We start from the raw sequence: 20,330 nt of genomic DNA, 5'->3' as shown, positions 1-20,330 counted from the left end.
GGTTTTTTCTTTTTCTTTTTAATATTATTTTTTATTAGATCTTTAGACTGATTTGTCTGTGTTGGCCGATTTGGACAATTTGACCAATCATTCACTGGCTCAACAGTTAAGTCATTTTCATGTAAAATTTCCAATTCAAAATTCTCATTAAATTTTATTAATCTACTAGTATGTACTACTTCGGATCTATTTGAGTCTACGTTAACTACTTTTACCGTTACTGGTGTTATAATTTCTGTTACGGTGAATGGACCAAACATTCGATGTAAAAGTTTTGTACTCAGATTACGTTTCCTAATCGGTGTGAATACCATTACTTTATCACCAATTTTAAAATATACGTTTAATCTCTTTTTATCATAATAAAATTTATTTTTTAATTGCATATCTTTAATGTTTGTATTGGCTAATAATCTAGCATTTTCTAAATTTTGCTCAAAAAGTTCTGGTATCTCATTAATAACTGGTGTTCTTAGTAAGGTGTCTATCGGTAATCTAGCTTCTCTACCAAACAACAGTTTGTAGGCACTAAATTTGGTTGTTTCTTGAGGAGTAGTATTGTGAGCAAAAGTGACATAAGGTAAACTATCTGGCCAATTTTTTTGATCGTAATCACAATATTGGGATAACATATTAGCTAGCGTTTTGTTAAAATTTTCAACTAATGCATTTGTTTGTGGGTGATAACTAGATGTACGTGAATGTATTGTATCAAATGAATCAAACAATTTTTGCATTAGAGTTGAGGTGAAACATTTTCCCTGATCAGTTAATATGACTGCAGGTGCTCCATATATAAGTACTACATTATGAATAATAAAATTAGCAACTGTTTCAGCTTTACTGTCCTCAAGTGCACATGTGATGACATAACGCGTGCAATGATCAGTACAAACGACTATATGTCTTTTATTATTGTAAGACAGAGGGAATGGACCGAGAAGATCACAACCAATTGTCGAGAAAGGTATGACAGGTGTGTCCATTATCTGACCAAAACCTATAGGTTTCCGCTGCGGTTTCTTTTTTGTTTGACAATCTATACATTGATTGATATACTGACTAATTGACCGAAACATTTTTTTCCAGTAATATTTTTCCCTCATTTTTGCATAGCATCTAATAATTCCTAAGTGTCCGCTAACCGGATCGTTGTGGTTAGTATATAGTATGTCTTTACGTAATATTTTCGGTACTAATAATTGATAAATAGGACCAAAACCATTATCGATTTTTCGATATAAAATACCGTCTATTAATTCGAAACTTTTTCCTCCAGATATATACTGGGGTTTGTTTGTAATATTTTCAAACTTTTTAATTACATTCTTACACCATTCATCCTGCTGTTGCAATTCAACTAAATTGATGTCATTTACGTTCAACAACATTTCATCAAAATTTGGTCCAGTTTGATCATTTTGACCAATTTGACCGATTTCAACGTTAGTTAATTTTAGAGGCGATCGCGAGAGTGCATCGGCATCTAAATGATAAGCACCTGATTTATAGACAATTTTGAAGTCATATTCAGCTAATTCAAGTACCCATCGGGCTATCCGTCGTGTCGGACTTTTAGATCGGAACATCCAGCACAGGGAGTGGTGATCGGTAACTATTTCGAAATATTTTCCTAACAAATAGTGACGGTTTTGTATAACTGCAAAAAATACTGCGAGCGCTTCTAATTCGGTTGTTGCTTAATTTATTTCACAGTTATTTAGTGAACGACTACCATATTTAATTGGGTGTTCTTTGCCTTCAATTATATGTAATAATACATAACCTAATCCCTCTAAACTAGCATCTGTATGAAGTCTAACATCTAAATTTTGGTCATAATGTACGAGTACAGGAGCACAGGACAAACAATTTTTTAAATTGTTTACTGCATTTTCCTCTAATATAGTCCATTGCCACTGTACATGTTTTCTTAATAATCTCAATAACGGTGAAGCTAATTTGCTAAACTCACTCATTGAATCTCTATAATAACCGCACATACCTAGAAATCTCTTAATTTCTTTAACATTTTTAGGTGATCTAAAATTAGTAATTGCTAATACTTTTTTATCGTCAGGTTTTATACCGTCGGATCCTACGATCCAACCTAAAAATTTTATTTCATTTTTAGCAAAATGACATTTTTGTTTTTGAAGTTTTAAGTTGGCCAATTCGATCCTATCGAACAATTGGGCCAATCGGTCTAAATGTATGTCAAAGTCTGGGGCATATACTATTATATCGTCTAAATAGGCGACACATGTATTGTATCTTAAACCCGCTATTAGCTTATTAACCATGCGTTGGAAAGTAGCAGGTGCACCGGTCAAACCAAATGGCATTACTTCCCATTCATACAATCCATTAGGTGTTATAAATGCAGTTTTAGGGATATCTTTTGGTTCGACGGCCACTTGCCAATAACCAGAAATGAAGTCTAGGGTTGTGAAAAACTTAGAACCGGTAAATGCTGTCATCAAGTCATTTATTCTCGGCAAAGGATAACTATCTTTTTCGGTTATTTTGTTTAAATTACGGTAATCACAACAAAACCTTAACTGTCCATTTGATTTTTTAACCATTACAACAGGGCTAGAATATGGGCTATTTGATTCTCTAATTATACCCGCTTTTAACATTTCGTCAATTTGATCATTCATTACAATGAGATCTTTCGGGCTGGCCCTATATGGTGGCTGATGAATGGGATCATCAGTTGTTAATTTTATATTATGTGTGATTATATCGGTTTTAGTGATATCAGAGATTGAGTTAGCGAAAATGTTATTATATTTTAATAAAAAACATTTAATTTTATTATATTGTTCAACAGTTAAGTTATTGTTAATATTAAATTCAAATGAATCATTATTTTGGGTATCATTGACCGCATCGGCCGATTTAGCAAAATTGGCCGTTTCGGTCTTATGGGTTGCCGTAAGCAATTCAACATTATCTACATTTTGAACTGTACCTATAGTAGTACTTTCTCTTATAAAAGCATTTGATGGTAAGGTGTTGATAATAAAAACAAATAATTTATTATTCTCATATTTGATTAGCGAGTCAAAAATTAATAAATTAAATTTGATTTGAAATTCAACGCTTGGTTCAAAATATAAATCATTACTAGGTTTATTTATAGCGTTAACTTCAACCCATCGGCCACAATTTTTAGGTATAGTAGTACTGGATTTTATTTTTAATTTACAATCATTATTTACATTATTATAAAAATTATGGTTATAAAATGGAAGTTCTACTAAACTTTGATAATTAGCTTTTATTTGCTTAAAATCAATATTAAGTTCAGATTTGATACAAAAATCTAAACCTAAAAGTACATTAAATGGTAGGTTATCATAGACTATAAATTCGATTAAATAATTATATTTATCAATTGAAACTGTACAGTTAGCTTTGCCAACCGGTACCATTGTAGTACCGTTGGCTAGTTTTAATATAGGGTGAGAGCATAAATTTAAACTTAAATTTTTGAATTTATTAAATTCATTTTTACTAATAATAGACCGGGCGGATCCGGTATCAATTAACATAATATATGGGGTTTTATTTACATAGCCGTCAATTGTTAAATGCATATCTTTAATATTGATTATATAACAGTGGGTATCGGCGACGGCATTAGTGATGACCGCCGCCATCACTCGTTTCCCGAACTGCTATTTTCTTTAGCATTAACAACAGTTTTGGGCTCCGTATTATTACTCTTATTGTGATAACAAGTTTTAGCAAAATGTCCAGGTTTATGACAAATGTCACACACGGGACGCCCATCAACAGTACGCCTATATTGAAACCTGTTACTGTTATTGTTACGATAACTATTGTTACGGAAATTATTGTTATTATAATTGTTGTTATGATAATTGTTATTATTATTTTGTGTTATCATAAAACTTTTTACTAATTCACACAATTGGGCTATCTCTGATTTTGAGTCTGCCTTGGCCGCGTTGGCCGATTTGGCAAAATTGGTCAAAGTATTTGGATTGACATCTGCACTTAGATTAATGTCCCTATTGTTATTTGGTACAGATATTGGTGTTTTAGTACTGTTTTTCGGGTCATTTAATAGCAAATAGTTATAGGTGGGTCTCTGCGAGGCAAGTATTTCAGACTCTTCAATACTTCTGAGTTTTCTTAACAAATCAATGCAAGTTTTGGGTTCAAATACTAAAACCTTTTCTAACATTCCTGACTTTAAGCCTCTCATTACATGAGTTATCTTATCCTGTTCTTCCATATTTGGATTAATTTTATTACATAACCGTATAACATCATAATGATAGTTTGCTACTGGTTCACTTAGACCTTGGTGTCTGCAAATGAGATTTGATTGATAAATAGATCTATAATTTTTTGGTCTAAAAGCTTCTCTTAAGCCATCATAAATCTGAGATAAAGTGAGTGTTCCCTCATAATTGCTATCAATGTCTAGCTTTGCAAATTCTTTATACCACATTTCTGCAGTGGATTTTAAGTGAACTGGTAATCGAAGCTTTTTCATATCATCATTCCAGTTATTGCATTTACTCACATAAATAAAATGACCGATCCAATCATCTATGTCATTACTACCATCAAATGATTGGGGTGTAATTGATCCGACAGTAATTATTGATCTAAATTCACTTTTGGGTTTAGGCTTTTCTGTATTGTTGGTAATATTTGTAACATTATTTAAATTGTTGTTTACAGTACTTAAATTTGTTCCCATAGATCTATTTTGGCAATTATTTTTATTGCTTTCAATTTGTGGGCTAGTTTGACTGTTTTGGTCATTTTGGCCAATTAGGGGATTGACATTATTGCTTGCATTTTGGCCATTTATTTGATTTAATGGTTCATTTTGTTCAGTTAAACCACTACTATTAACATTAAGACTGTTTTCTGGTGTTAAAACATCTGTTTGTGTGATAGTGTTATTTGAATTTCGTGTTACTGTGTTAACTGTGGGATTAGTTTCACTCCTAGTGAGTGACTGTGATGTGTTACGAGAGCGAGCTTTTCTAGTTTTTATGGGCATTTTTATTGCTGTTTTATGTAATATAGTAATTATTTTAATGCTATTTTGTGTTTTATTACTTTTTTAATTACTTTTTCAAACTTTTGGAAACTACTTTTACTCAATTTTAACAAATAAATCTAACTGTTTATTATATCTAATTTCTTTAATGTCTAACTCTACTGTACCGTACGTGGGTTTCACTGATAACATGTGTGAAACATATTCTCTATTCAATAGTGTTTCAGTTTTTGAAGTTTTAAAGAATTTTGACAGCAATAAACCCATTAAAACTGTAACATTTAAAGTTAATGTTTACAGTAATGATAGTGAATATTATGCGTTTTTTTGGTAATTAAACTAATCCTTACAATTATACTGAATAATCAATATTATTTGAGGCATTTATTGGGATATCTATATGTATAGGTCTTTTAAAATAGCAAAATTCATATATTAAGTTAAATACTGTTAGCTCAATAGAAATTATAAACAACACAAAGCATAAAAACATAGCGTATTAATTTAGACACAATTGCATTAATTTAATAATCAATAAAATAAAAATTAAAAAGACATACCAATCCATAGTTAGTTAATGCAAAAGTACTTATAAAATCGATACCACTGCGATCTCCACCAAATACAACATAACATATATTTTGCCAATATATGTCTGTATACGAGCGCTGCACCGAACTCGGGTTAGCGGCTGTGAAGGCTGTACCGGCCGTACAACTGGTCGTCAAAATGTAGAGCACTCTTCAAACACATCCAGTTGTCCCACCCAAGTGATTGGCCGATTTGGCCGATCCGGTCGGTACTGGCGTTTCTTGCGCCACCCTTTCCCCAGCACCAGTATAGTTGTATGAATTGTTATTTACCACACAATTTTAATTATCAAATAATATTACTTTATTGTTGAGTATCAAAATCAAATACTTAATACAAAAGTATAAAACTTAGACAAAATAAGTACAGTACAAAAGTACTAAAAACTGTTAAAAACGAAATAAAAAAACTATTACAAAACATATACGATTATAAAAGACGACTACAATATCAAGACCCCGAGTTAGGGTCGGTTGACTCTTATATAGCTGGAGAGGGAGGTGTGGTATGTCATGCATGGGCTGATCTAAACTAACCAATTATATAATCTTAGCTACCAAAACTATAATATATATGTAATATATATTATTATGTTTTAATATTACTGATTTTTATTAAAAAAAACTTCAATGTATTAAATTTTTTCTATCTGTAATGAAATAGATAAAATGTATTTTTAAAAATTAGTTTTAATTAGAAAATCATATTATAGATTAAAATATAAGCCTTAAAGTAAATAATATTTATAATTGCAAATAAATATTACTATATTACTTAACAATTACATAAATATTTTTTGTTAATGCAAATAATAATTTATGTCAACATTTTGTTTTTTTTTTGATTTAAGCATTTTATATTTTATTAATAATATTTCATTATCAATTTACTTAGTTATATATAACATGTCATTTAGACATACTGTATATTTAATAAATAATAAAAAAAATCAATTTAATTTATATTAAAAATACACGCAATTTGAGTATAGTTTTTATATAATCAATTATTATCAATATATTTAAATTAATAAAAAATCAAAATTAAAACAAATGTATACTATTAAAATTTGCATATTTTATTTATACATAATTTTTTGTATATATATATATATATATACATATATTGTATATAATCTAATATATAATTAAATATAAAACAAATTTATGACAATAAAGTTAATTCAAATTTATTTTAATTATATATATATATATTAAAACTTTATATTATTTTTGTTGTTGTTAAATAATAAACTAAATATTAATGTAAATAATTTTTAACATAAAATTAAATAAATAAATAAAAATGTTGATTATATTGATCATAGTGATTTTAATTATATATATATATACATATTAAAAATATTAATAACTAAAAAAATTTATCAATATAATAAACTTTATAACAGTATATATATATATATATATAACAACAATACTTACATAAACTGTATTTAAAATAAAAGTTTATTATATTGATAATTAATTTATATAAAATATTTTTTGTTTTATCTATAAATACATTTTTTTAATAGTTATTATAATACAAATATAATTTATGGCTATTAAAAAAAAAAATTATATATTACACTAATAAAAAAAATTATTTTTTTTTAAATACAATGTAACGTTATATGTGAACGTCTCTAAAACACTAACAACAGTAAAATAAACGTAAATTTTATTTTTTTTGTGTGTATTTATTATTATTATTATTATAATGTATTACAGTATTCAATGGCAATCAATGTGTGGTTTTATTAATACATTTATTATTAAAAGACAATTAATTTAATTAGAAAACAAACAAACAGTTTATTTACAAATATTTTGTTATTAATTATCAAAAAAAAAATGTTTTATTATTTTTATTAAACTATTGTTTGTAAACAAAACGATACATTGATTTAATCGATAATAATATTTAATAATTAATTAATTAATTAATTGTGTGTTTAGTTATCATATATTGTGTATAAAAAACAACAAAACAAAACAAAAACGTGTTTTTCAATTGATTTTAACCAAAAAAATTAATTAATTAATTAATTAACTAATTATTAACTAAACAAAAGTCTGGTCATTACGAGAGACAGATATGTCGCGCCGATATCGTGCCCGCTATGGCCCGAAAGGCCGTAACAATGTGAACAATAAGTGGTCATCGCAAGAGTCGGGAGGCGGCGGCGGCAGTGGTGGTGGCGGACATGATATGACCGACGGCAGTGATATTAATATACGGATCAACAACAATAATAATAGTAGAGGACAACGACAGATACGATTGACTGGCGGTCGCGATGATGGCGGCGGCGGTAGTGGTGGTGGTGGCCAACAAAGATTTGGTGGTCAGATGCGTCGCGGCGGCGGTGGTAGAGATAGTGGCGGCGATCGAGGCGACCGAAGTTTTGCCAATTGGTTAGTAGTAGTAGTAGTATAATCATGATCGGGTGGTGGACAGTGAATACTAATAACTTTGTTTTTAAAGGTCAAAACCTCAGTTCAGAGGTGGTGGTGGCGGCGGTAACCGCTGGAACAGCAATCGTGGCGGCAGTGGTGGTGGTGGTGGTCGTCGCGGTGGTAGTGGCGGTAATTATCAGTCCTCAGGCGATCGCAATCAAAACTATGACGACCCGGACAGCCAATGGTTTAGGATTCATGTATGTGTTGTTGTTGTCATTATCATCATCGGTGATGACATCACTACAACTGTTTTCCGATGATTTCCGATTTTATTAACACTAATATTGTCTGTGTGTGTGTGTGTGTTTGGCCACCAAACTATAGATACCGCACGGCAACAAAATGGACAGACAGCAACTGTTGCAGCTGATCGTCGATGGGACACAATTGACATTTACACCGTATAACGTATGTATAACTATTGATTTTTTATTGTTCAGTGGCCACTAAATGACCATTTTCCCGATTACCGATTTAATTAGTTTCGTATGGAAAACGGTGGTGCCGTATTTTTTGTGCTCGGCGTCGATACGGCCGATTCGTTGCGAGCGTTTAGCCGCAAACTGACCGCACCGAGCGGCCACAAACTAATCATATTGACCAACCGTTCGGCAATACCGCCGACACCGATCGACGATGAATTGGTAAACATATTGAAACAAGTGATGAGTGTACGGTACAGTCCGGATACCCGTGTGATGGATCTGCAGAAACTGCGCGACGATATCCATCTGAAACAATTGGGTCTCTATGTATCGCTGGCCCGACCCAATGTCTTCAATCAGATTGTCCAGATTATTATCGATAATACACCGGAGATTGTGGCCCTTAATCTACGAGACAATAAACTGAGTTCACTGGAACCGCTGGTCAAACTCGGAACTTCGTGCGATTCGCTGAAAGCGCTGGATTTGTCGGCAAATCAGGTAATTGATTGATTCAGTTGATTGATTCAGTGATTGATTAATAATTAATTTTTTTGTTGACCACATCAGATACGAAATGTCACTGAACTGGACCACATTAAGGCACTGGAACTGATCGAACTGGCACTGGAAGGCAATCCCGTATGCGAGACATTCGAGGATCAGGCCGTTTATATCAGGTTAGGCTATATTGGATGTCCATTATCTACTCTATAGAGAGAGAGAGAGAGAGAGAGAGAGAGAGAGATCTATTAGATGTGCTTTTTTGTCACTCACGCTGTTGTGTGAATGCTATGGATATGGATGTCTCTACGTGTGTGTGTGTGTGTGTGTGTGTGTCTGTGATGAACACATATGAAAACTCAATCAACCAGTCAGTGATAATTATAGACTTTCCACACCCACCCCTTTCCTAACCCATTCAAATTACTTTAAAAAATATATATTTATTAAACCGCATATATTTTGAGTCATAATAGGTGGTGGCAAACAAATTGATTGATCAAATCATTGATGAAATATTAAAAAAAAATAAATCCAAAATCAGTCTATCAGTCTGTGAAGATTGTGGTCATTGAAGTGAAAGAGAGAGAGAGAGAGACTATTGAATCAATGATGGCGTGGATGTGTGTGTGTGTGTGTCTGTACGATATGTATGTCCCCTCTTTTAAGAGGTGGTTATTACTACACCACATGGGTTGCGGCGCCGCATTCATTAGGCCAACAGTTTGACCATACAGTAAACCAATGGACATCCCTCTGGAGAGAGAGAGAGGACAGTGTGGTCTGAAATTATGGCCCATTTGTTTTATCTAAAAAAAATAAAATAAAGGGATTCATTGGCTATGTGTGTGTATAAACTCTGGCCAAATGTTGCGGGACTGTCGGCAAACACCCAGAAAACCGGTGGTAACCGTAATATTTCAATTGACCACAAAATTATTAAAAAAAAAATCACACGAATTAAGGACTTGAAGACTGTATTTTTATTTTAAGAGATCAAAAACAAAATGCCAAACAATATGATTGGTGGTGGTTATGACTCAAAATAGACCCCCTCCCCCCCCCAAAAAAATAATTGTTTAAAAAATATAATATGGATTTAGTTTTCATTGAATATTTTATGTGTTAATTAAAAAAAAAAAGATTTATTTGTTTGTTTATCTTTATATATATTTTATTATAAAATCTAATGAAAATTTTAGTTGATTTAGAAAATTGAAAAATCAATGAATATTTTGCTAATCAATTGAATATTTTTTTCATTTGATTTTTTATGTGTGTGTCTCTCTCTCTTTGACTGACTGTGTGACACCACTACTGATGCTGACTATCTATATATATACCATACCATACCATACTATTTATATAACCAAAAAAAAAACACTTCAATTCAATTATCTTCAGCTGTATTCGGTCGCGATTTGCAAAACTGGTCAAAATGGTAGGTATTATCCAAATTAATAACAATATATATATATATATATATATATATATATATATTTCCTTAAACTAATTGATTTGAACTAATTATCTGTTTTTTTTTGTTGTTGAAAATATTTAATTATATTATCTGTGATGAAGGATAATGAAGAGCTACCACAAGCTATCGGTTTCGATGTTAAAGAAACGGCAAATTTGCCAGAAATACGGGTTTGTATTTAATTATATATATATATATATTGGTATTATTAGTATTATTACCGAAATTTGTGTGTAAATTATCTGATAATTTGTATTTTTTGTTGTTGTTGGCACTCACCTAAAAAAAAAAATTAGGAAAGTTATCTGCCGGACACCAACAAACAGTTTATATTTGGATTTTTTGAAGCCTACTATAATATCTATGATGCCGAGGACAGGCAGCCACTGCTGGAGGCCTATCACGATCAGGCAGTCTTTTCGTTTAGCATATCGAGGCTTAACGCAAGGTTTGTGTTATCACCCGAAGAAAAAAATGTTGTTGTTTTATTTAAAATCTATTTTTATTATATCCCGTACCCAACCATAAACAGTAGTCACCAATTCATACAGAAGCTGATCCAGGATTCGCGAAATCTGATGCACGTAAAAGACGTTTCCCAACGAAACAAACTGCTAAAGACTGGCAAAATCAATATCGTGTCGACACTGTGCGAAATGCCGATGACCCGACACGTTCCCGATTCGTTTACCATTGATGTCGCATTTGCCACCCAAACCGTTATGATCGTCGTAGTCAACGGCGTCTATCACGAACTAATCAAACGCCAGCAACCGTTACGTGCGTTTTGTCGTACGTTTTATATTGTACCTCACGGTTCCGGGTTTGTCATCGTCAACGATATGCTACTGTTGACCAATGCTACCGTTCAGCAGATCCAAAAGTATGGCAAAACCGCTCAAAACAATAGCAACAATAGTTCAACTAATCTACAGAAAAGTAGTGGTAGTGGCGGCAGTGTCTACGATGTGATAATGTCACCGTCGGCCGGCAAATGGGGCGCCAACAGTGGTATAGGAGCCGGTGTTTCACGTTTAGCCATAACACCGACAGCAACATCATCTATAGTGGCGACACCGTCGCCGACGGCGGCGGCAACGATAACACCGATCAAAGAGCAAGTGTTGGTCCAGTTTATGAACGCCACACAAATGAATCGGTCGTTTGCCGTCCAGTGTCTCGAAGAAAACGGTTTCGATCTGAACACTGCCTACACTGTCTTCGAGCGACTGAAAGCCGAAAATATGATTCCCAGCCAAGCGTTTAGTCGATGATAGGATCAGATTGATTGTCAACAAAAACTAATGATAATAATAATAATAATAATAATAATATCGAAAAAAATACATATATTTTTTTAATTTGTTTGTTTGCATCATTTGATTGTCATCTCATTTAAACAAAACAAAAAAAAATTTCGGCTTTTTTTTATTATAAACACCGCAAACATATTAAACAAGATTTAATATATTTTAATAATATTATGATTTTTGTTTTTTTTGTTTGTTTTTTGACAATACAGTAATTATTATTTACATATATAATAATAATAATAAATATTTATTATTATATTATTATTATAACTTTAATTTAAAACGACAAAACACATTAGTTTAAGATTTATAAAAAAAAAATTGTTTTTAAAATTGCCATAATATTGTAATGATTTTTTTTAATTAAAAAAAAGTAATGTAATAAATATAATAATTTTTTATAATTATTTCATATATTTAATCTAGTAAAATATTATTTATCATTTTTTATTTTAAAAAAATTATTTATAAAATATATAAATGTAAAAAAAAATAAAAATATTTTCACGTGAATAGCAGGTAATATATGTATATATATTTTTTTAAAAATATAATTTTATTTACATTATTATTATTAATAATAATTTTTTTAATTTATAATTTGATATCATTGACTCTATCATTGAATTGAAACTAATATAATAATCCAAAAAATAAATAATAATTATAAAAATTTATTAATGATTTTAATTAAAAGATTGACAACAAATCCAAGGTTTACTATATATTTAAAAAAAACACAATATATTATACGTTAAAACAAAATCTAATTAAATCTAAATTATTAACAAAATAGATGGTAATAATGTTTTTTTTATATAGGATTACCGGTTTGGTCACAACAACAACAACTTCCCTAATAATTGCCGGTAATTATATGAACCGAAAACAACAAACCGCACTAACAATTAACAACAATTGCCGGACAACAGACACCACAGTTAGACAACACTTAACGGGACAGTTGCCTATGAGAACAGTTCGGTTAGACAATGACCAAAACGAGAAAAACTGGATAAAATCGGTACACAAACAAGCGATGCCATCGGTGGTCACTATCAACCGATACGACGACACCGGCATAGCAGCTACTGGACGTCACTATCAGGCGGGTACGGGATTTATTGTAGACGACTCGATCGGCGATCGGCGACTGGTCTGTACCAGCTATCACGTGGTTACCGATGCCATTCGTGTGGTAGTCATTTTTTCAGCCGCCGCCGGTCTAACGGCCGGCAAACTACTTCAGCAACCGGGACCTCTGGCCAGCCGACCAGTGCGATCGGTGTGCGGTCGAGTGGTGTACGTAGAGTCACATCGCGATCTGGCTCTCGTCCAGCTGGACACTGTCCGACCTGGCGTTTTAGCGGCCGCTACAGTGGCCACCAGCGCGGCCGATGTCGGCGAACCAGTATTGATGATCGGTTCGGGCGGTGACCTCAAGTTTAGCGCCTGTTCGGGTGTTATCGCTGCCCAATCGGTTGCGGGACTACTGTCCCGCGATTGTCATCACTTCTATAACACTCTGTGGCCGCAAACCTATCACTATTTGTGTCATTCGGCTAATTCGATGCCCGGCTATTCAGGTGCACCGATATTTACGGCCAGCGGTCAAGTTGTGGCTGTTTGTTGTTCGGCTATTGAAGATCGTATAGCTATTGCCATTAAACTGGACGACCTAAAGGGTAAGGGTTCCAGTCTTTAATAATTATTTTTTGTATTTGTTTTTTATTTTTATTTCTTAAAGAGTTTATTATTAATGGCAAACAATATATGGATAATCCGTCACTAGATTTAAGACAAAAACGATTAGATAAGTACACAACAAGACTGAAGAGATCGTTGGGTATTATTCTTCACGAGACCATTGATGGAGAGTTTGTGGTCAGCGAAGTGACCGCCAGTTCGCCGACTATTAGGTTAATTGTTTTTTTGTTATTTTCATTGAATTATTATTAGATTTTTTTATTAATTAATTAATTACTAATTATTATTATTATTATTATTATTATTATTGAAAAAGATCTAAATTACAAGTCAACGATAGTATCATTCAAGTAAACGGCGATAAACTAGTATCGACTGACCAATTGATCCGTCAATTGTCTCAATTGATTGATAACCAATCGATTAGTTTAAGAATCAGAAGCGATACTAATGAGGAAATGGATGTCGAAATTGTACCACTAGTTAGCCAATGGTTTTATATATAAAATATATACACATTTTTTTTTAAAAAAAGTTATCATTTAATAAATATATATATTTTTTTGGATAAATATTTTGTTTATATATATATAAATAGTGTTTTAATATATAAAAATATATTTTATATACAATTATGTAATTTTATATAATATATTCCACATTAATATATAGTAATTATTAACACAATTTAAATAAAATACTTTATTTATTATTATAAATAAAATTAAGTTTATATACATTATAAACAGTATATAAAAAATTGAAAATATATTTATATTAAAAAATTTATATAAGAAACAAATGAGTAAATATTTATTTTTACAAATGTTACAAAATTTATTATCAGTATTAATACTATTGAATTCAATACTCTATTTATAATAAATAAAAAAAAATTATTGAAAAAAATAAAACGTATTATATAATTTAAAAATAAATAAATAAATAATATAATGGTTGATAAAATACAAATATAACTTTATTTTACAAAAATAATAATAAAACTATTATAAATTTTAGTTATTTATATGTAATAAATATTATAATAGAAAATATTTCAAGTAGATTAATAGTGTATTAAATTAAATTACCTAGATATTTTTATAGTATACTGAATTGTAATATTATATATTTTATTTATTTATTTATTTATTTATATTATTCAATTTCATTATATATATAACAGTAGAAAATCAATAGTAAATTTTCTTTTATAAAAAAATTTTTAATAAATATTTTAAAATGTATTCATATTATATTTTATTTATATAAATTTGATTTTATTTTTTAAAAAATTACTTAATCTAATATTATCAATAAATCAAATTATTTCAATAGATATATATATATATATCTCATAAATAAATCTAAAGATATTAAATAACTTGAATTTTTTTATAATTCAAAAAAAATTATCAAAAATCTAATAGACATTTATATCAAATTGTATTAAAAGTAATCTTTATATCAATAATATAATAAAACTATATATATATAGTGATACATTAATGCATTTAATGTAACAATTTTTTTTAAAACTTAGACTTTAGATATTAAAACTAAATAAATAAATATTAAGTTAAGTTAAAGTTTGAGATAATTATTTATTATATGATATTGAAATTATAAAAAAAAATTTAGTAAATATATTTACTTTAAAACTATAGTTTGTTAATTAATTAACTAATTAATTAGTTAAGTTAATTATAAGCTAATATAGTTAATTAGTGTTACTATAATAGTATAAATAATCAAATTACATAATTACAGTATTTTTTTAGTTTTTTTTATTAATTTATTGTAAATTAATAAAATATTTTAGAGTATAGTATTGAATATATATTTTTTAAAAAATAAAAACATGTTGTGTGTGTGTGTTTACTAGTTTACTAAATAAATTTAATTAGTTAAGCAAAAAATAAATATATTAGCATTGATAACAATTAAAAATAATGAATATTTTTATCCAATTTAATTATCTAAAAAAAATTAGCTTATTTTCAAATATAACTTTTTCAATACAAAATATTTGCTATTTTTATTACGATAATTAAATAATTGTTTTTTTTGTATATAAATAATTAGTTTAAAATTATTTTTTTTTTGTTAATGGAAATTATTTATTAAAAAATTAATTAATTAATTAATTAATTAATGTATCTAAAAAAAGTCTATTTCAATCTAATTATATATATATAATATAATACAGTATTTATTCATTATTTATATAATCAATAATATTCATAAAATAATTTTTTTTTAAATTTATTAATTAAATATTAATTAATTTAGGTTTTTTTTGTGGGTACAGTTTGTTTTTCAATATACACTATACAATAGTACCCGATATATATATATATATAAATAATGTACAGTAGTATACCGTTTATATTGAAAACACTATCTACCGGTGCGCGCAAATGCTGGCCATACAGACAGATAGACAGACAGACAGACACACATACATACATACATAACAGCACTTCCTTTCGATTCAAGTCATAACAAGACTAATACTACTCCTGACTACTACTACTAAAAGTGTATCAAATTTTTTCATTGAAAAATCAATTCATTGAAAAAAAAAATAAAAAAAAATAAAAAAAAAATTTTTTGTTTATTAATCTTTTATTCATAATAAATGTTAAATGCATTTTCATTCGGGGAAAAAAATACTTCCATTGAATTCAAACATTGAATAACAAGTAGTCTTCTATTGAATATTGATATTCAATACAGAATATTCTGTAATTAATTTAATGCTTAAGTTTTTAATTATTTCTGAATATATCTATATATATATATATACTGTATATATTGATATTTATAAATAATGTATATATATATATAAATTGATAGATATTAAATAAAATATTAATTAAAATGTTAAATGGTGCTGTTATAATAATAATATTGCTACACTGTTATGATAATAAAACATAAATAAACATTTTAATAATAAAAATAATAATAATAAAACATAAAATACTATTAAACTAAAATATAGACAAACCCATAATATTCAAAAACAGTCTAAAAACTAAAATAACAAATTTTGTTGTTATTATTATTAAAAGTTTTTTTTATATGTTATAACTAAATATACTGTAAAACAGTTATATTATATAAATATTGTGTCTGTGAATATATGATTGTGATATATATATATATATATATTATTTTAATAAACTTAATAAAAATATATATACATATATATAGTAAATAAACTGTTATATATAACTATAACAAAAAACTATATTTAGTTTTTAAAAAAAAAAAAACAATTTATTGATAATTAAATAAATAAATCTTTTAAAAAGTAATAATAATAATAATAATAATAATAATGAATTTTACTAATACTAATAATAATTTAAGTGTTTTAATAAAATTTCAAAACATTGACAATATTTTTCGTCAATTATACGGCATCGGCGGCGGTGGCGGAGGCGGCGACCAAAATATTACTTACTTTATGACCAACTTTACTATCGATCCGAACAATGATATGTCTGATCCCGACTGGAACTGGAGGTTTGCCGCCAATGACGATGACGGCGGCGGTGGCGGCGGTATTGGCGGTGTCGGTGGTGGTGACGATCCCATTGATACCGAGGAACTCATACGAAACGCTGCACTAGTATTCTTCTATTCGCTTATAATAGTTGTCTCATTGGCCGGTAATCTACTCGTTTGTAAAGTACTATACGATCTAAAGGAAAGCCGTACGACAACCAACGTCCTGATTGTTAATCTGGCGGTCAGCGATCTGATGCTAACGGTGCTCAATATACCGTTCAATATAGCCAGATTTATACTGGATAATTGGCCATTCGGCGAAACTATGTGTCTACTGGTACCGTTCATCCAGAGTACGACTGTCCATTGTTCATCCATAACCATGATGGTCATAGCCATCGAAAGGTACCGATCGCTTATCTATAATTCGCATGTATCGCCCACTTGTTGGCCATGTTCGCGGACCAGTAGCCAACACCAACAACGGCTTTGCTGGCCGTTTGTCAACATATTGGCCGTTATCTGGTCGTTGGCCGCCCTGTTCTCACTGCCGCACGGCTGGCACAATGAACTGATCGAAATACCTATACATCATCAGCGATCGATAGTCCGATGTCGGGCCGACTATCCCGAACCCCAGCATATCTATCGGCAACGTTTGACACTGGTGACCTTTATGTCACAGTATGTCCTACCGATATTGTTGACCTGCGTATGCTATGTACGGATCGGTTGTTTTTTGTGGCGCAAAGAAATTGTCGGCAATCATAGCGAACTGCATCGGCTATCGTTGTTGAGACGGAAGAAACGTCGGATCAAAATGTTGATTGTAGTGGTTATGGTGTTTGCCATATCCTGGATGCCCCTACAGGTCTACCATTTGTTGGCCGATTTCGAGATTATCAAATATAGGTAAATAGTTATATTTATTAATACAGTATATTGAATATACATAATATATATACTGTATATATTGAATATATATATTTTTAATATATACAGTAAATTATATATAATAATATTATTAGTTGTCATTATGAGTGTGTGTGTGTGTGTGTGTTTGTGTTTGTATATGTGTTTGTATGTGTGTTTGTATGTGTGTTTGTTTGTTTGTTTGTGTGTGTGTGTGTGTGTGTGTGTGTGTGTGTGTGTGTGAAATAACTTTTATTAATAATATTATTATTATTATTATAAATAACTTCTTAAAATAAAGTATATAAATATGTATACTATATATATTAAATAGTTATTTATAATAATAATAATATATCCAGTATATATATATACTATATATATATATATATATGTTTATGACTATTTAAAGATAATTAAAACTAATATCTAATAACATAATTTACTATAACTTATTTTTTGTTGAATTACTTGTACTTTAAGTGATTTTGTGTGTTTGTACTACTATATACATTTATAGTATATTTTAATATGATGCATAATTATTACCATTACGTAATGCAATGAGAAAGAGAGAGAGAGAGAGAGAGAGAGAGAGARAGAGAGAAAAGAGAAAGAGAAAAAGAAAGAGAGGGAGAAAGAGAGAGAGAAAAAGAGAGAGAAAGAGAAAGAGAAAAAGAAAGAGAGGGAGAAAGAGAGAGAGAAAAAGAGAGAGAGAGAGAAAGAGAAAAAGAAAGAGAGGGAGAAAGAGAGAGAGAAAAAGAGAGAGAGAGAGAAAGAGAAAAAGAAAGAGAGGGAGAAAGAGAGAGAGAAAAAGAGAGAGAGAGAGCTTACACATTGACCTACACCTACATACATAATGCATAATTATTACCATTACGTAATGCAATGAGAAAGAGAGAGAGAGAGAGAGAGAGAGAGAGAGAGAAAGAGAGAGAAAGAGAAAGAGAAAAAGAAAGAGAGGGAGAAAGAGAGAGAGAAAAAGAGAGAGAAAGAGAAAGAGAAAAAGAAAGAGAGGGAGAAAGAGAGAGAGAAAAAGAGAGAGAAAGAGAAAGAGAAAAAGAAAGAGAGGGAGAAAGAGAGAGAGAAAAAGAGAGAGAAAGAGAAAGAGAAAAAGAAAGAGAGGGAGAAAGAGAGAGAGAAAAAGAGAGAGAAAGAGAAAGAGAAAAAGAAAGAGAGGGAGAAAGAGAGAGAGAAAAAGAGAGAGAGAGAGAAAGAGAAAAAGAAAGAGAGGGAGAAAGAGAGAGAGAAAAAGAGAGAGAGAGAGCTTACACATTGACCTACACCTACACATTGATTCAATTTTTTAAATGTATTTATAATTTAATCGAGTAATATACTGGTAATTATACTGTACATTACACACACACACACACACACACACACACACACACACACACACACACACACACACACACATACCCAAACATAAACGTTAGATATCTGTGAACTAATTAACTATACATTAATATACAATAATAACAGTAACACTAATTGTATAGTAATTGACTAAATTGAAGTTAATGACTAAACGATAAATAATCAATGAATATAAGCACATAATTTGTGCTATTTTATGATAAATATAAAATTAATTTAATCATTTGATTTACTTGCTATATATATATATATTTGATTATCTATATTATATGTATTATAATATGATATTATGTGTGTTTTTTGTATGTCATTAATATGTGATAGAAAATATATACTTTATATACATATATTTAATTTATAAAATTTACTATAAATATATATTAGTAAATGAATATTATATTGTATTTTAATTAAAAAATAACTCTTTAATGTTTTTAATAGGAATGTGATAGTTATGTAAATATTATTATATCGATTGACTATTATATACAGTATTTTGTTTGTTATAGTTATTATCAATTATTTTACTTATTTTTTTAAATAGACAATCAAAACAGTGATAATAGTTTGGTTAATAAAAATAATAATAATAATTTTTAAAAAAATATCGCATAAATTTTCAGAATATTTTCACCATATTTTTTTAAATATGAATTATAAGATTTATATATACTATATATATATATATATATATATATTTTATATATATATATTAATATACAGTATATTCATATATAAATAATATTATTTTTATAACAAATACTGTATGTAATGATACATTGATTGTCATTATGATTAAATAAAATTATTATTTCTAGTAATAAAAATCATAATGAGTATAGTAATCAAAAAATTAGAAATAATAACAACAACAAAATATAGACAAATTATTTTGATATAATGCTTATAACTTTGATATAATTGGATAATATTATATTGTTATAGTAAATCATATGATAAAAAATAAATTAATTTCTATATAAA

General features: G+C 29.3%; 3 protein-coding genes across 3 annotated transcripts; all 3 read left to right on the top strand.

The window, feature by feature from the left end:
- Positions 1 to 7,609: 7,609 nt before the first annotated feature.
- On the top strand, positions 7,610 to 11,841 carry LOC128956393 (nuclear RNA export factor 1-like). Its single transcript, XM_054302127.1, has 9 exons — positions 7,610 to 8,061; positions 8,132 to 8,303; positions 8,431 to 8,514; positions 8,589 to 9,032; positions 9,102 to 9,211; positions 10,440 to 10,476; positions 10,617 to 10,685; positions 10,812 to 10,963; positions 11,048 to 11,841. The coding sequence occupies exons 1-9, from the start codon at positions 7,742 to 7,744 to the stop codon at positions 11,787 to 11,789; spliced, it is 2,130 nt and encodes a 709-aa protein (XP_054158102.1). The 5' UTR covers positions 7,610 to 7,741; the 3' UTR covers positions 11,790 to 11,841.
- Positions 11,842 to 12,633: 792 nt separating this feature from the next.
- LOC128955178 (serine protease HTRA1-like) lies at positions 12,634 to 14,041 on the top strand. Its single transcript, XM_054300823.1, has 3 exons — positions 12,634 to 13,513; positions 13,576 to 13,747; positions 13,852 to 14,041. Exons 1-3 carry the CDS (start codon positions 12,634 to 12,636, stop codon positions 14,039 to 14,041), a joined length of 1,242 nt encoding a protein of 413 aa, XP_054156798.1.
- A 2,969-nt stretch (positions 14,042 to 17,010) lies between these two features.
- LOC128955177 (G-protein coupled receptor 83-like) lies at positions 17,011 to 17,970 on the top strand. The gene has a single exon (XM_054300822.1). It carries the CDS (start codon positions 17,011 to 17,013, stop codon positions 17,968 to 17,970), a length of 960 nt encoding a protein of 319 aa, XP_054156797.1.
- Positions 17,971 to 20,330: the final 2,360 nt, after the last annotated feature.

Source organism: Oppia nitens, unplaced genomic scaffold (assembly GCF_028296485.1).
Source record: "Oppia nitens isolate AA-2021 unplaced genomic scaffold, nextdenovo-longstitch-racon4-pilon3 scaffold2_pilon_pilon_pilon, whole genome shotgun sequence".
In the NCBI taxonomy this organism is placed as follows: Eukaryota; Metazoa; Arthropoda; class Arachnida; order Sarcoptiformes; family Oppiidae; genus Oppia; species Oppia nitens.
The sequence above is the reverse complement of the archived record's forward strand: the minus strand, read 5'-3'. Positions and strand labels throughout refer to the sequence as shown.

Bases quoted from the DNA above. Each gene is read 5' to 3' on its own strand.
- LOC128955177 (XM_054300822.1), top strand. From the start codon at position 17,011: ATGACCAACTTTACTATCGATCCGAACAATGATATGTCTGATCCCGAC.
- LOC128955178 (XM_054300823.1), top strand. From the start codon at position 12,634: ATGTTTTTTTTATATAGGATTACCGGTTTGGTCACAACAACAACAACT. The intron at 13,514-13,575 runs GTAAGGGTTCCA...TATTTCTTAAAG, and splicing joins TAAACTGGACGACCTAAAGG to AGTTTATTATTAATGGCAAA. The intron at 13,748-13,851 runs GTTAATTGTTTT...TTATTGAAAAAG, and splicing joins GCCAGTTCGCCGACTATTAG to ATCTAAATTACAAGTCAACG.
- LOC128956393 (XM_054302127.1), top strand. From the start codon at position 7,742: ATGTCGCGCCGATATCGTGCCCGCTATGGCCCGAAAGGCCGTAACAAT. The intron at 8,062-8,131 runs GTTAGTAGTAGT...TTGTTTTTAAAG, and splicing joins GACCGAAGTTTTGCCAATTG to GTCAAAACCTCAGTTCAGAG. The intron at 10,686-10,811 runs GTTTGTATTTAA...AAAAAAAATTAG, and splicing joins CAAATTTGCCAGAAATACGG to GAAAGTTATCTGCCGGACAC.